This window comes from Ursus maritimus, unplaced genomic scaffold (genome assembly GCF_017311325.1).
Source record: "Ursus maritimus isolate PB19 unplaced genomic scaffold, ASM1731132v1 scaffold_6, whole genome shotgun sequence".
Lineage (NCBI taxonomy): Eukaryota > Metazoa > Chordata > Mammalia > Carnivora > Ursidae > Ursus > Ursus maritimus.
The window spans coordinates 21,641,163-21,656,837 of NW_024426774.1; the positions used below are offsets into that span (position 1 = coordinate 21,641,163).

At 38.8% G+C, this 15,675-nt stretch overlaps 1 protein-coding gene across 2 annotated transcripts in view; it reads left to right on the forward strand.

Moving 5' to 3' along the window:
• BABAM2 (BRISC and BRCA1 A complex member 2) overlaps positions 1-15,675 on the forward strand; it is a 398,067-nt gene that overhangs the window by 130,080 nt on the left and 252,312 nt on the right. For both annotated transcript variants that reach the window (XM_008700275.2, XM_040623041.1), the window contains exon 6: positions 13,177-13,251. In XM_008700275.2, the coding sequence (XP_008698497.1) occupies positions 13,177-13,251 (75 nt within the window). The remainder of the gene's footprint in view (positions 1-13,176; positions 13,252-15,675) is intronic.

Below are 15,675 nucleotides of genomic sequence, written 5' to 3' on the forward strand. Positions count from 1 at the left end.
ATTGTCCACAATAGCCAAACTGTGGAAGGAGCCGAGATGCCCTTCAACAGATGAATGGATAAAGAAGTTGTGGTCCATATATACAATGGAATATTACTCAGCCATCAGAAAAGATGATTACCCAGCATTTGTATCAGCATGGATGGAACTGGGGGAGATTATGCTAAGTGAAATAAGTGAAGCAGAGAAAGACAATTACATATGGTTTCATTTATTTGTGGAACATAAGGAATAGCAGGGAGATCATTAGGAGGAGGAAGGGAAAAATGAAGGGGGGGATAACAGAGGGGGAGACGAACCATGAGAGACTGTGGACTCCGGGAAACAGACAGGGCTTTAGAGGGGAGGGGGGTAGGGGGATGGGCTAGCCCATTGAAGGGTATTAAGGAGGGCACGTGTTGCACGGAGCACTGGATGTCGTACGCAAACAATGAATTGTGGAACACTACATCAAAAGCTAATGATGTACTGTATGATAACTAACATATCATAATAATAATAAAAAAGGAAAATTTTAGTAGCCATGGAGAAGAGGAAGAGGGTTCTGATCTCCTGTCAGCCTTCTGACAAGCCTGCTAATTTGAAAATCAGTGTTCTCTCCATACCACCTCAAAGACACTCTTCTTATTTCCCCCAAACTCCCATCTAGAAGGTTTTAGCAAATGCACACTTGAAAGTAACATTTTTAAGAAAACCAGCAAAAACCCTTTGTTTTTTGCCTTTATCTTTTTTTTTTTTTAAAGATTTTATTTATTTATTCGACAGAGAGAGAGACAGCCAGCGAGTTAGGGAACACAAGCAGGGGGAGTGGGAGAGGAAGAAGCAGGCTCCTAGTGGAGGAGCCTGATGTGGGGCTCGATCCCGTAACGCCGGGATCACGCCCTGAGCTGAAGGCAGAGGCTTAACTGCTGTGCCACCCAGGCGCCCCTTGCCTTTATCTTTTTATGAAGTCATTTGTCTTATTGCTTTGCCCATCTCCTTGAATGAGTAGATGTTAGTTTTGAACATTATATTCTTGATCTGTGGTGGTTTTGTAATTTTTAGTAAGCACTGTTCTTTTTTTTTTTAATCTGGAGAAAACAGATGATACATTGGAATGTAAGCTTATATGTTCAGAATGAACAATTCTTATGTACCTGCATGGTCAGAGTTATTTTTTAAGGTATATTTATTTATTTAGTAATAACTATAGATTCACCAAAGAGGTTTTAAAATAGTACAGAGGTCATGCATACCCTTCACCCAATTTCCTCCAGTGGTTGATTTTACATAATGGTAGTACGGTATGGAAACTAAGAAATTGACCTTGGCACAATGTATGTGTATGCCATTTACCACATGCATCATTTCCTGTAACTACCACTGCAATCGAGATACAGAATTATTCCATCACCACAAAGATCCTCCCTCCTGCTACCTTTTTGAGCAGAGTTAGTTTTAAGATGAGAATGTTAATTTTGTTGAATGCCACAATATAAGCTACAGGTATTAAAATCATATATACTCTTTTGATACGCTACATCAAAATAAGGGTACATTAAAAGTTTTCTCAATGGGTAAAGGCTAAGTCTCATTTTATATTATATATATCAGCTGCCTTGCCAGCATTTCCTGCATGGGTCTGTTGTATCTGAAGAACCAGTGTGTGTGAATTGTAACAAAGCACAGTAAAGAAACTTGTGATTTTTCTCTTTGGCTTTTAATTCCCAGAACTCAAAGTTAGTTTATCATACCTAAGATTTTGATCAAAGACATTTTTCTTTCCTGCTATGAAGTGAATGTATTGAGATGTTCCACAACCACATGTTTTCACATTTTTTACATATTAAAGAATACCAGTGGGTGATCTATGAGATAAAGCAGTGTTTTGGCAACATATTTTTTCCTTTTGTGGGTATTTTCTTAATAATGACATATACTTATATAATGGAGAATGTGAAGCAATTATCTTTTTTTGTTACTGTAGTTGACCCCAAATCACAGTAAGCTTTTAGGAATCTATGGCTTATAAATTAAGCTCTGGCAGCATTTAACAATATTGTGCAGAAAAGAAAGCAGCCATTCCATGAGGAGCTCCTCGTTTGAGTTAATGACCTAGCCTTCTGTCATCTCATCCTGCTGTGATGTTACATTTGAGGGGAAAGTATACGAGATTTGTTAAAAAAAAAAACTGAGGCATATTAAAATTTTTAAGAATTTGAGCAAAATCAATTCGAAGTGGTTAGGAGCATTCTACTGACAAAAGCTAGGGGGCAGGGTTTTGTAGAGAAGCCACAGAAACAAAGCAGGGGACTTACTGGCTGTAGCCTAAGTAGTTGCATTATTTAGGAAAGCCCAGTTGGCTGTTTGTGATTGATTGTTCTTCCTAATTTTGAGGCATTTATAGGAAATGATTGGCTTAGATTTCAGTTTGCTTATATCAGCTACCAAGGCATGCGAGCCACCTCAGTCCGATGGTCTCTTTGTTTGGTTACTTTTATAGTAGTTTTTGTTAGAGTGTAAAGTCCTTCAGAGCAGCGGCCTGGATACATAGGAAATGTATTGGAGGAAGAGTGATCTGGGAAGTGGGAGCTTCAGATGCCAATTCTGTCATCAGTTTTGTGCATGTGTAGCTATAGGTTTTCCCTGTGTCACTTTCCTGGAGGTAACTCCCCTGTCATCCACCCTTGACACAAAGATAAATGAGATCCTGTGTGTGGGAAGCAAACAGAATTAAGCAAACATGGAGTTATGTAATATAAAGTATTATTAGTATCATTAGCCTTCTCTTGTAAATAGTTGAAGTGAATTATGACAGTAAGGGCTCCATAAATTCTAGGTTAGTGGTTGTTCCTGTATTATCTCTGGAAGTGCTGTTAATTGTAAGGTACCATACGTGGATTAATAGAAGTTGATGTCACTAAAATGCAGATAAGGAATGGAAAGCAAGGTGAAAGGGAAAGTTACTTTTTAAGAGGGAGAAAGTGGTGCTGGTCTTTCCAGGAGCAGTTCTGATGGAGTTCTCAGCTGGGGAGAGCAGATTGCAGGGTGTCAGGAATGCAGGTGGAGAAAACGAAGTAAAGACAGTAGGTTTAGACAGTTTTTGGAGAAAGAAGGAAAAACCGTATTGTCTGGAAGAAGCGGTGGGGTCCCATGATCACCCCTCCACTAACCGGATGGCATGTATCCGCCTTCTGTGAGGAGTGTGCCAGGTCCATGGTGTTTGGTAGCTCAAGGAAGGTTCGGGGTATTTGTGACAGAGAGTATCTAACTGAACGTGGAGATTGGAATTAATGGAACAATGTCTGGAACCGTGCAGTCCAGTGCAAGAGCTGCTAGGCACACACGGGTGGCTCTCGAGCGCGTGCAAGGTTCCTCTGAATTGAGATATATGCACATGTAAAATACACACCCGAATTCAAAGAATTCATACAAAAAATGATCTCATTTACAATTTTTATATTGATCACACGTGGAGATGAGAGTATTTTGGATATATTGGGATATAGTATTAAAAGTGATTTCACTTGTTTATCTTAGCTTTTTAAATGCAGCTATTAGAAAATATTAAAAAAATCTTTAATTACATGTGTAAGCGTGGCTTCCATTTGTGTGTTGTATCATCTTTCTCTTGTCTAGCACTGGTCTGTAATGAATGGTGGGAGAGGAGGGCCAGAGTGCTAAGAGAGGGATCAAAATATCTGGAGAGCCTGGACACATGTGGCCTTTTTACCTCCCGCTGTGAGGATGGAGTAGGTGTTCTGGCATTGCCTGTGAGCCTTACGTAGCAGGGAGTCTGAGGGGCTTCTCTCATAATCCGTGTCGAATTTACGCTGCTTGGGACTTATGCCCTAAAGGCATTTGCCTTGTGGACAGGGATAAACTTGTGCTTGCTCCTTTGAAAAGGGTGTAGTGTGGTAGTCAGCTGTGTTACATGCTCTTCTAGAACGGACACATTTGTTTGTTTTTGTTGTTAACCACATGGAACTATTATAAGTTGAACATGATTTAAAATAAATGAACCCACGACAGGGGCTCACATTTTTATTGTTTTTGTAATGGATTTGTTAATATCGAATTTTGACCCGTATGTCATGACCCGTATGTCAGTAGGAGTACTTAGGATCTTTCTAGCAGTAGTTTATATCTCAGATTTTGACTCCATTCATAAGTGTGTACACCTAAATTAAAGACCTTAAAGGTGAATAGGATAGCTTTTTCAGTGTTACGGACATTTAAAGGGAAATTTATTATTTTTTCAAATAATAGAAATACCAGTAGGAAAGTCACGTTTCTTTTAGCAGCAGGGTGCATCAAGTGGAAAAGACCCGGTTTTATGGAGGCATATGAAACACAAAGGAAATCCTTTCTGCTTCCTTTGGCTGCACCTTAGAGAGCAGGTCTGAGGAAGGACTGGAATCCTGCCCCCGCCCCTCTGTTTGTGAGGCCACGTGTTCTGAAACCTTGGGTGCCCTGCCCCATTTCCTAGGTGGCCATTTAGATCTAGGGAGCACCCTTTACACAGTTTTCTCAGCGTGAAAGGGAGCTACAAGGGTCTGCAAAGGACCAGATGCTTTGTTTCTGTGTAGTAAGAGGAAAAAGGTGAAGAATCCTGTATTTGAAGCGTTCTATCGGGAAACCCCTCAGATTCTTTTATGGCTTTGGGAGAGTGTACATACAACTTTATTTCCCCCCCTTCCTAAAAAATGTTTCCTAGTTTTTCAGTTATTTTCAGTGAATTTATGGTACCACTAACACTTTTACTGTAAAGAAGCATGGAGGTAGTGTTGACTAGTTCAGAAGGCGCGGAAGCCAAACAGAATTCTTGCCTGAGAATTTGGAGTTAGCACTGAGAAAGTGAGGTTGGTTTCCTTATGAGTAACTGGTGTGTCATACATAAATTTTTTCTCATATTATCTAGTCAAAAGAATCAGAAAAATGGTAGGTAGAGAGAAAGTAAGATGAAGCACAAAGTGAGCAGAGATAAGGAGAAACTGCTGAGGGTATTCAAGTCTTTCGAACTGAGGCTGGGCTGTGTTTTTAGTCTTAGATTCCATGAGATAGCTCATATCCTTTTAAGAAATTATCTTTCATTTGCTCAGGTGAATTTCAAATGGAATTCTGTCACCTAAAATGCAGAGTCCTAGCTCAGTTACTTCCAGAAGCATCCACTGATTATCCCTGTCAGAGCATCACATCATAATATTTTATTTGTCTACTTAGAGTAGACTTTAAGCTCCACGCGAACAGAGATTGTATTTTGTTTGTCTTAAGATCTCCATCATCACCTAACCTGGCACCTGGCACAATAGGTGTTCAGTAAATGTTTGTTGAATGAATGAATGAATGGATGAATGAATGAACAAATGCATGAATTATGAGCATCTCATTATGTACACTTTTATTTGCAGATTCCTTTTTAAAAAGATTTTATTTCTTTATTTGAGAGAGAATGAGTGTGAGCAGAGAGAGGCGCAGAGGGAGAGGGAGAGAGAGAGAATCTGAAGCAGACCCCACACTCAACACGGAGCCTGACGCAGGGCTCAGCCTCACAACCTTGAAGTCATGACCGGAGCCGAAATCAGGAGTTGGACACTCAACCGACAGGCACCCAGGCGCCCCTGCAAATTCCTTTTTAAAAGTTTTTGAGTGGGTAATATATTCATATTGCTGAAAAATCAAAATCTATTTTTTTTTTTAAAGATTTTATTTATTTATTTGACAGAGATAGAGACAGCCAGCGAGAGAGGGAACACAAGCAGGGGGAGTGAGAGAGGAAGAAGCAGGCTCATAGCGGAGGAGCCTGACGTGGGGCTCGATCCCATAACACCGGGATCACGCCCTGAGCCGAAGGCAGACGCTTAACCACTGTGCTGTGCCACCCAGGTGCCCCAAAATCAAAATCTATTAAAATATATGTAGTGAAAAGTCTCCCTCCCGTCATTGTCCTGTGTCCACCCAAATCAGAGCCACCTTTCTTTCCTCCTCCACCCCAGGTAAGCACTGGTATAGCTTTTTTCTAGTGTAGCTTTTCAGAGTTTCAATATGCACATATAGGGAAATACAAATACATATATATATATATATATATATATATATTCCTTTCTCTTAATGCAAATGAACATATATTATACACCATGTTTGGCATCTTGCTTTTGACCTAACATAGCTTAGGGATTTTTTTCCCCCAAATATAGAGAGCTCCTTCATTCTTGTACCTGTCATTTTGCATGTGTTCAAGTACGTCTTATTATCAAGTAAGATAAATAACTAGAAGAGGAATTGCTAGATCAAAGATTATGTGTGTTTATAATTTTATCTCTAAAATGCCCTCCATAAAGTTCATACTAATAATTTATTAACCCAGCAGCAATATATCAGAGTGGTTATTTCTCCACAATGTTGCAACAGTATATTGACATATTTGTAGATTTCTGTCAAGTTCCACTTTGCATAATGGCCTGGTAGCGTCTGCACTAACCCTTCCATACATAACAACTCTAAGCTTTGGACAGAATATAAAGACATGTGCCTGAAGATGCTGGATAGTGATTGAAAGCAATTAGGTACTGGATAGAAGTTGATACTTGAAAGAAGGGAAGGCAGAGTTTACAGGACAAAATTAAAACATTGAATATATGTGAAAGTAGAGTCCTGGAAGGAGAGGAGAGGAGAAGAAGAGGGAGCAGGGAAATATTTGATGAAATAATGCCTCGATATTTCCAAATATGGTGAAAGACATAAATTTACAGATTCAAGAATCTCAACAAACCCTAACCAAGAGAAATGCATGTCAGAATACTGAAAACTGAACATAAAGAGAAAATCTTAAGTGATCACAGGAAAATGACACTTTATCTATAGGTGAGCAGTTATTTGAGTCAACATTGACTTGTCATCAGAAACAGTGGAGGTGAACACAGTGCAGTGATATCTTTAATGTCCTGATTTCTGCCAGTCTGGTAAAAAATGATATTCAGTTTAATTTCAATTTGTATTCCTTTTGTTATGAATGAGGTTAAACATTTTTTCATGTCCAAGAGTTATTTGTATTTCTTTTCTGTATATTTGTTGCCTGTTTTCCTCTTGGGTTTTAAAAATCTTTTTTTCAGTAAGACTGTGATAGGGTTGCAGATACATTTTCCTCTGTCAGTTGTCTTTTGACTTTGCCGATGGTGGTTTTTGCCATCCACAAAATTTTTATATTCAGGCCATCAAATTTACCCCTCATTCCCTTTATGGCTTCTGAATTTGGAGTCCTATTTGAAAGGCATTCCCTGCTGCAAGGTTATAAAGGCATTCATCAGTGTTTTCTTCCTTATGGTTTCAATTTTATACACTGAAATGCATAATCCACTTGGACTTTATCTTCATATATGATGTGAAATATGGACCTAACTTTATTCCTAGATGACAATGCAGTTGTCCCACATCATCAATCATACACTAAATGTAGTTGGCCTTATTTCTGGACTTAGGTTTCTGTTTGTTGATTTAGTACCAGTATTACCCTCCTGTAATTTCTTTGTCTTTACTCTCTGGTATATCACCTCCAATCCCTTGACCCCCCCCCCCCCCCCCCCATTGCTATGCTTCTTTGAAGTTTTCCTGGCTGGTGTTAATTGTTTATTTTTCCACATGGTCTTATGACTTGGCTTTCTAAGAGTTCCCACAAAGTAATGAACCCCAAAGCCTAGACAGGTCCAGTCTTCCTGAAATATCAGAGCACTCTGCTCTTTCTTGGATAGATTTTTCACAGGGTGTAATTTATAGGAGCATTATTTTGGTGAATGTCTGACTCACCCACTAGATGATAAGCCTCAAGAGGGCAGGGGCTGTCTCCTTTACTCATTATACTTGCAATACCTCATCTAGGGCCTGACAGACACATTTGAGGCTCTTAATTCATAGTAGTGAATAGGATGGATGGATCTTGAGTCTTGAAGTTGAGCTGTCTTTATTACTCTCTCAGTGGCTGTGGGCAGTTTCTTGACTGTTCTAAGCCCAAGTTTTCTCATTTCTGAAATAGGTGTAAGGGAATTATATCTATTGAACAGAGTTTTGGGATAATTAAATAATGTAGCTTAGAAAACATTTTGTGAAGTGTGAGATGTTATGAAATCCTAGTTAGACTGACTTTGGCTTTCCTTTTCATATGTAATGGGTAGTTATGCATTTGCCAAGGAACAGTCTGCAGACTTGGGCTGTTCGTTGTTAGAATCCATTCGAAGAATCACCCTTACCCAATTGTCACCCTGTTACATTTGTAGTCATTCTTGAGTGTTTCTTCACTTGTAGCTATCCAAGCGGTAGAAGCAGTCAGTTTTGGATGACAGCTTGTTTGTTGACAAGGGAACAGCCTCTAAGAAAGAAAGTGGAATTTCCCTTTACCAAGCAACCTGGGTTTGGAGCCCATTCTGCACAAGATGTCTACCTGTCACTACCTGTCACATGACACAGCTGCTATTACCAGGAGAAAAGCTCAGACCTAATAAATTGCCAAAACTCAGGGTCTTGTTAGTTTAAGTTACTTGCCAGTGTACTATAACTTGGAAAAAAGAAAGGATGCACATATTTATTGCTAAGCTGGGGAAATTGCCATTAAGGCAGTTGGCAGAATGGCTGACATTTTAACAGTCATAGGTCAGATAATTTTCTACATCTATCCAAGAGAAGCTTTGACCAAGGACTGACAAAAAAATCAAATTATTCTGTTCACTTGGCTGCATCTAAATGTCTCATTTTCAGCTTACAGGAAAGATTGCTATGGAAGCAATCTTTGACGTTACAACAGAGTGACCGTAAATTGCTTGAATAACTGTTGGAACTTCGAATATAAAAACAGAAAAAGTCATCTGAGGTAGAACTCAGAATGGATTTTTCACTTATGTTTTGCTCCTTATGTAATTTATAGCTTAAGTTTTATATTAAGACATGTTTTAAGTCAGCATTTACTTAGTTACACAGAAGGAGATTACTTCCAGGTCACAAGGAAAATCAGTGGCAGAACTGAAAACTGAATTCTTGAGTCGGTTTCCAGCATTTCCAACACTGTTAGAAACAAGTGCTAAGTTTTCTTTATTCTCTCATGGCAAAACAAAGAATGTATAGTCAGCTGGAAATTTGGTTATTGGAAAGTACTTTCTATGGTTTCCAGAGCACCAAATTCCTTTTATAGTCTTAAAAGTTTCTCATATTATGAATTTAGTTGTGTAAATCAGTCCTTTGCTGATAAACACAAACTCCCCTTAGTCCTTGGATCAACTTGCCTTTTATTATGAGTTTAGTTGTGGAAATCACTCTTTTGCCAATAAACATAAATTTATATTAGTTCTAGGATCAACATTTTGAGAGGGGATAAAGTAGGGATTGTCTAAGCATTTTTAAAGGAATGTTCTTCTAAAATAGCTGGTAGAATAAAAATATATTGTACAAACTAAAATAGGGCAAAAAGAGCTAAAATGTAGTACATGGACTAAAATAACTAGCAGTTCACATGAGTCCAAGTGCTAAATACGTAATTATATTTCCCATTACCTTATATGTACAAGGCTTGTTTTAATTTTTAAATTCCACATTTTATTCCTTTTATTGTTTTCCAAAAAAAAATGTAGAAGAGCCATTGAGTCTAACATGAGTGTTTTGAGATTGCCATTTTAACTCACCGATTGACATTGTATACCAGTGGGTAGAAATGGCTGTTCATTGATTGTAGATGGTTTGCGTCTCTAAATTGAAAATGAAGATGAGTTGAGTTTGATTTATTATTGTCTGTCCAACCAACTCCCTTCTGCAACCTCTCCTAACCCTTTGGTACTTGTAGAAAACCTCTCTCAATATCCCCTGGAATTACTTAACAAATGTTCCATGTAGATGCAGTCGTCATTTTGGTATTTACTAATGTTACTGAGTGATTGTTGCACATCCTACAGTGGTTAGGAAAAGAGAGTTTTGGGGTGACCTCGGAATTAGTGATCGGTATTAGTGCTTGTTTGCTCCAGTAACACTGACGTCCTTGCTCTTTCTTGAACATCTAGTCCTGCCCCTGCATCAACCCTTTTTATACTTTGTGTTCTCTTTGCCTGGGATGTTTCTCCTTCACATTCCACATGATTTTCTTCCTCACCTCTTTCACATCTCTGCTCAGTTGCTGTCTTGTCAGATTATTCTGTAAAGGAGCTAAACTCCTACCATTTGAGAGGTTTGAGCAAAGGAGGATCATAATCTGGCTAATATATTGAAAGGGTTGCTGTGCCTACAGAGACGGGAACAGAATTCCAGATGAACAGTGGCTGAAGCACTTGGGGCTGATTGCGGTGACCTAGGCTGGAGATAGCTGTGGCTCAGATCAGGTGGTTGTCCTGTGGTGAGAGGTGGTTGGACTAAGGATCTATTTTGAGGGTAGGATCAACAGGATTTGCTGCCACTTTGAACGTGGGATGAGCAAAAACCTGAGGTTTTTGGCCCGAGGGATTGAAAGAATGGAATTGCCATTTACTAAAATGAAGACTAATATCAAAGGAAGGAAATCAGGAGTTTGGTTTCATTCATGATAGTTGGATAAATGAAACAAGTTAGGGAAAGGTCTGGGCAGAGATAGAACATTTGGGAATCATCAGCACATAAATGGTATTGAGAGAGTCTGGAGCCTAGATGAGGTCACCTGGGAAGTGTTAGGAAAGGAGAGAGGTCTTGAGGCTGAGCCCTGGTGCTGTGTTGCAGTGTTCCGAGGCTGGGGAGGCTGTAGGGAGGGCTAGTGAAGTAAAGTCAAACCAAGAGAGAGTGGGATCCTGGAAACCAAGGGGAGAATGTTCCAGGAAAGGAGTAGTAATCAGCTATGTCAAAATGCTGCTGAGAGAACAAATAATAAAATGAGCACTGAGAAATGACTGTTGGATTTGGCCGTGGGGAGGTCATTGGTGACCTTGATGAGCGGTTGGGGTTGACTGGTGCGGGGGGGTGGAGGGCCGTGAAGGCTGTCAGGAAAGGGCTTCAGAGAGAATAGTGAAAGGACAAATGTAGACTGGTTCTTTACAGGAGGTTGTTTTGTAAAGTACAACAGGGAAGTGAGATGGGACCTGATGAAAGTTAAGGAAGACTTTTTGGTGAGTGGGTAAAGAGGGAAAAATTGATTATATAGGAGCAAGAATGGGGACAGTGGTGGGAATTTGTCTTCTTTGATGAGCGTTCCTTCCTCTGTAGCACTGTACCAGCACGCAAGGAAGACTTTTCTGTTCTTCCCACACACCCCAAATTCCCACTGGGCTATATGCCCCTCTTATAATCTCACATATAATTCTGTAGTGCTTTATGTTGTCCCTATACTCACCTCTTTCAATATATGAGCCCCTGTACTTAGGTCAAAAGAATCACACTCAAAGGTGGTGTTAGTTGTAGAATCCTCTAGGAGCTTAACAAAACACCAAAACCATACCTTCTAGTAATCTTGGGTTGTAATAGAATGGAAGAATTTTTTGAGGCTCTTTCACAGACCTTTTCCTCCCACCCCACTGTGGTGAGCTGTTTGTAGATCCTTAGGCGGCTCTTACCTACCCTTTCAAGTAGCCTGCATGGGTGGGCGTGCCCTGTGACTGTAGCTGCTCAGCTCCCGTGATGCCTCCTGTTTCTCACCACTGGCATTTCTGGTGGCACAGTGGCTTCTGTGAGTCTGTCTGGCTTGCCTCAGCGTTGAGTCTGTCCATTCAGTTCTCTCGTTTCTGCTTTTTGTGTCATGGGGTTAGGCTTGTGGCAATGAGGAAGTGTTCTGTCCTTAACCAGAGGTCGATGTGAGTTAAAAGATGTTGTAAGCAGTAAAACGACGATCCGCCATGCAGATGGTAGTTACCAATTTTATCTTTTGAGCTCAAGGTTTATATTTCTGTTTGTGTTTTCAAGGTTTTAGGTCAGAGTTTAAAAATGGCAGCCAGTTGTTAGAGTATTTGTAGAAAGTCGTGGTGATTGATGTGGAATCTTCTGTAAGAGGTGTGTAGGTATGCTTATGTGCCTTCATCCACCGATCCATAAAAAAATATTTGTAAATGCTTGCTGTGTTTAAGCATGTGTTTTAGGGATTGGAGGTGCTTGTTTTGTGTGTGTGTGTGTGTGTGTGTGTGTGTGTGTGTGTTTAAGGGGGGGAAGACAGTGGAGATATTGGGAGCTCTTCAGTGTTCCCAAAATAAAAGATGAGAGAGATCCACTCTTTAGTTCTAGATCATCCCTGGAGTTCTTTGTGCAAACAGCATGTCATAGTGAAACCCAATATGTCAAAATCCCAAGCTGAACTGCAGGCTTGCAGGGGGAGAGGTTGGAAGAGCCAGGACCCCACCAGCTCAGCACCCTTCCTTGTGGCCTTTGCAGAGGTTCCTTGGCACCCCTAGGTGTCTGATAGCCCAGCTGGAAAGCCCCTTCTCCACACTATGACAAAGTTTTTTAAAAAAAATATGATGCCTTAGCCATGCCCATCATAAAAACAACTTTATGATTTCCCATCATCATAAATTGAGAGGAAAACTTTTTCTTTTACACGAGTTGTTTTTTTCTTTAAAAAAAGTAGAAGTCATTATTTAGGCTTGGTTAAGTGTTTTAAATCTCTAAACCTCTGTACATCTTTCCTATGGAGACTATGCTCATAGAATTACTGAAAAATATTAGTTGGTGATAATGTGTTAATACATTGTTCAGGAAATTAGAATCTTATTTGGGGTACCTACTGATAGACTGCTTTCGCTCAGCAGAAGTTTGACCTTTGTATGTACTCCCAGACACACTGTAAAGGATAGTGATGTATGTCAGTCGCTTGTGGGTTATAAATCTTAGTGGTCTGAATGCTTGAATAAAAAGGAAATGAATCAAAGGGAGAGGTCTGTCTCTATTGCTTGGACTAAAAAAAAGAATCACACATTCATGTATTCTTTTTACACTTAAAAAAACCCAAAAAGGTAATGCGACATTATAATTTTATTGCACATTGAAAGTGCAGATTTAAAAAATTCTAATTATGCTTTTAGTAGCTAATAATTTAAGAATTCTTTTTGATCTTTCCCTGCTTTTCCAACCTTCTTTTCTTGCTAATGTTAGGAAACCCAAATTGAAAATGCCTCCAGTTTGAACAGGTTGAACTTGTGGCCTTGGCTATAATTGTCACTTCACAATCAATTTCTTATTTTAATCTTTATTATTATATCTTTTGTCCTACAGACTGGTGAATTTTCAGCTCGTTTCCTTTTGAAGTTGCCAGTGGATTTCAGCAATATTCCCACATATCTTCTCAAGGTAAAAATATGTGATACCACATATGAGCTTTTAAATGTAATTATTTAAACGTAAATGAGTTTTTAAAGTAATTTATTTAACTCTGAATATTTGTAGGATTGGCTTGCCAGCATCTTTTTCAGATAGCGGATTTATTTAAATTATTTATTATATGAAGATTCACTGAATTTGTTATCTAAAAACTAAAATAGTAGCCCTAAAAGGAAAAATGAATTTTCCTTATAAGATACAATTAGTATAAGTAAACTAAATTTGGGGGAAAAATCATTGTTAGTCTTATGGGGAGGAAAGACTCTAATGGAAGTTATCTAATAGGCCTTCTGTCTTTAGGTAGGATTACATATTAACTATGCTGTGCTAAGGGGCATCTCATTTTCCTTATTTGTGTCAGCAGTTGATCTCAGGCACCTTCACAGCTGGGGTGTCCAGAATCGATATAAACCAGCGTATATGGCATTCCTTTAAATATGGTGCAAGCAGGGTGTGGCTGGGAGAGCAGCCATCTTGGGGCCGGGTCCGCGCATGCTTTGCGCAGAAGAGGCAGAATCCAAGTGACTAGGCTACGGTTAGTGTGAGGGAAGCCACCTGGACCAGGGAGCAGGTTCTGAACAGAAAGCCTTAACCCGAGGCCTAGGTTCATCACAAATGAGGATTTTGGTTGTGATTTAAGATATGGCTAGCTGTCCTCAGCCCCATATTTCAACCTGTAGTTATATAGCTTTAGTCTAATATAAGAAAAATTCCTACCTTCTTAATTTGATGTTGTTCAGAGAGTATGGTCTGCTGGAATATACACTATAGACTATAGAAGAGATTAGGGAACACTTTTTAAAATACATTCTGCTCAAGGTGGGGAAATTATTTTCTTTTCCCCTAAGTAAAACATGGGATTTTTGTGCCTCATTAAACTTTTATTTTTAGCTTCTAGTTGACTAGTTTTCCACTCTGTATCCAAGGGTTATGAAGTCCAAGTGAGAATGGAAGTCAGCAATTTATATTAGTTTCTCCACACTCCTGTTGTGGAAAATATACATATGAGATCTGTGATTACCAAGCATAATTAATTTGGTTTTAGCAATTATTATGCTCTATTAGGGTGGCAAGCTGTCTCCTTGGTAACTCTTAGATCGCAGACTCATTGACCTCCATGTATTCCAGTTAAAACTCGATTTCAGCTCATTTAAAACCAAATTCAGAAGTATATAAGAATACATTATTTATATAATCTCTTTAATTCATAAATTTACAGTTACGGTATCTTTGTTTTGATTCGTTGGGCTTTATTGGTTTGAGTGGTTGTCTTATTTGAACCTAACATTGCCTCTGCTCATGTTCTTGAAGGTCAAAGGAAAAAAATCCTTCTGGAATTATAATCTAATTTTTTTTCTCTTCAAAATCAAATTTCCGTATTTTCTGTAGTTCTAAGAGTTCTAACTTTATATTATTATGTCCTTACTTTCCTTGCTGGTCAGACAGGAAAAAAGTGGAACCTATTTGGGAAAATGGAAAGCGTTCCCCCCACACCCCCCAAAGTACGATGAAATGACATTTCTATTATAGATGAAATGCCTACATTGAAGCACTGATGTCTTTCTGGACCTTTAGTTTGTGCAAAGAGAGTAAAGCAACAAGGCAAGCAAACAAACAAAAAAGAAAGAAAAAGAAAAAGAAAGAAAGAAAGAAAAGAAAGAAACTCTTGTATAGCACAAAACAACCAGGAAAAAAATACCTGTGTCCCAGAAGGAATCCACAATACCTGTTGAAAGTTTTAAGATCTAAGTTCCTGAAGTTGTTGTATCATAACCGTGGGACATTTGGCTATACTACTCTGAAAACTTAAGTTCGCATTAGGAACTGATTTACATATTATTAGCATTTGGATGCTCCTAATCTGATGATCAGGCTGCTACTGATAGTCTCAGTCCCAAAATAAACTCTTCAGATTCCTAGGATGAGGATATTGTTCACCAGCATCAGTGTAGTTCTACGTGGCCATCCCAAAGAAATGAAAGGTGAACTAGACCTTTTAAATATTGGAACAGCATGGAGTTTGACTGCATCCTGATTTGCCACAGTGAGATTTCATTATTCCATCATGAAGCCATTATCCACTTATATTCCCAAGCATACGTCTTTTATCCACTAATAGAATTTTTTGATGTTAGAATGAAAAACCATTAAATATTCAGCAATATGATTTTACTTAATATTATGCTTTAGGCATATATGGTTCTTATGTAGAATAGAGTGAATTTATTCTGAAAATGAGTGTGGACTTCAGTGTCTAAATTTTATTCTTGGATGAGGTAAGTCAGTGGGTTAGATAAATCATTTACATAAGAACTCAGTCAGTAAAAAAAAAAAAAATAACTTCTGTATTAATTAGGATTCTTTATTTGCGGGTGGTGGAAATCCAGCACGAAG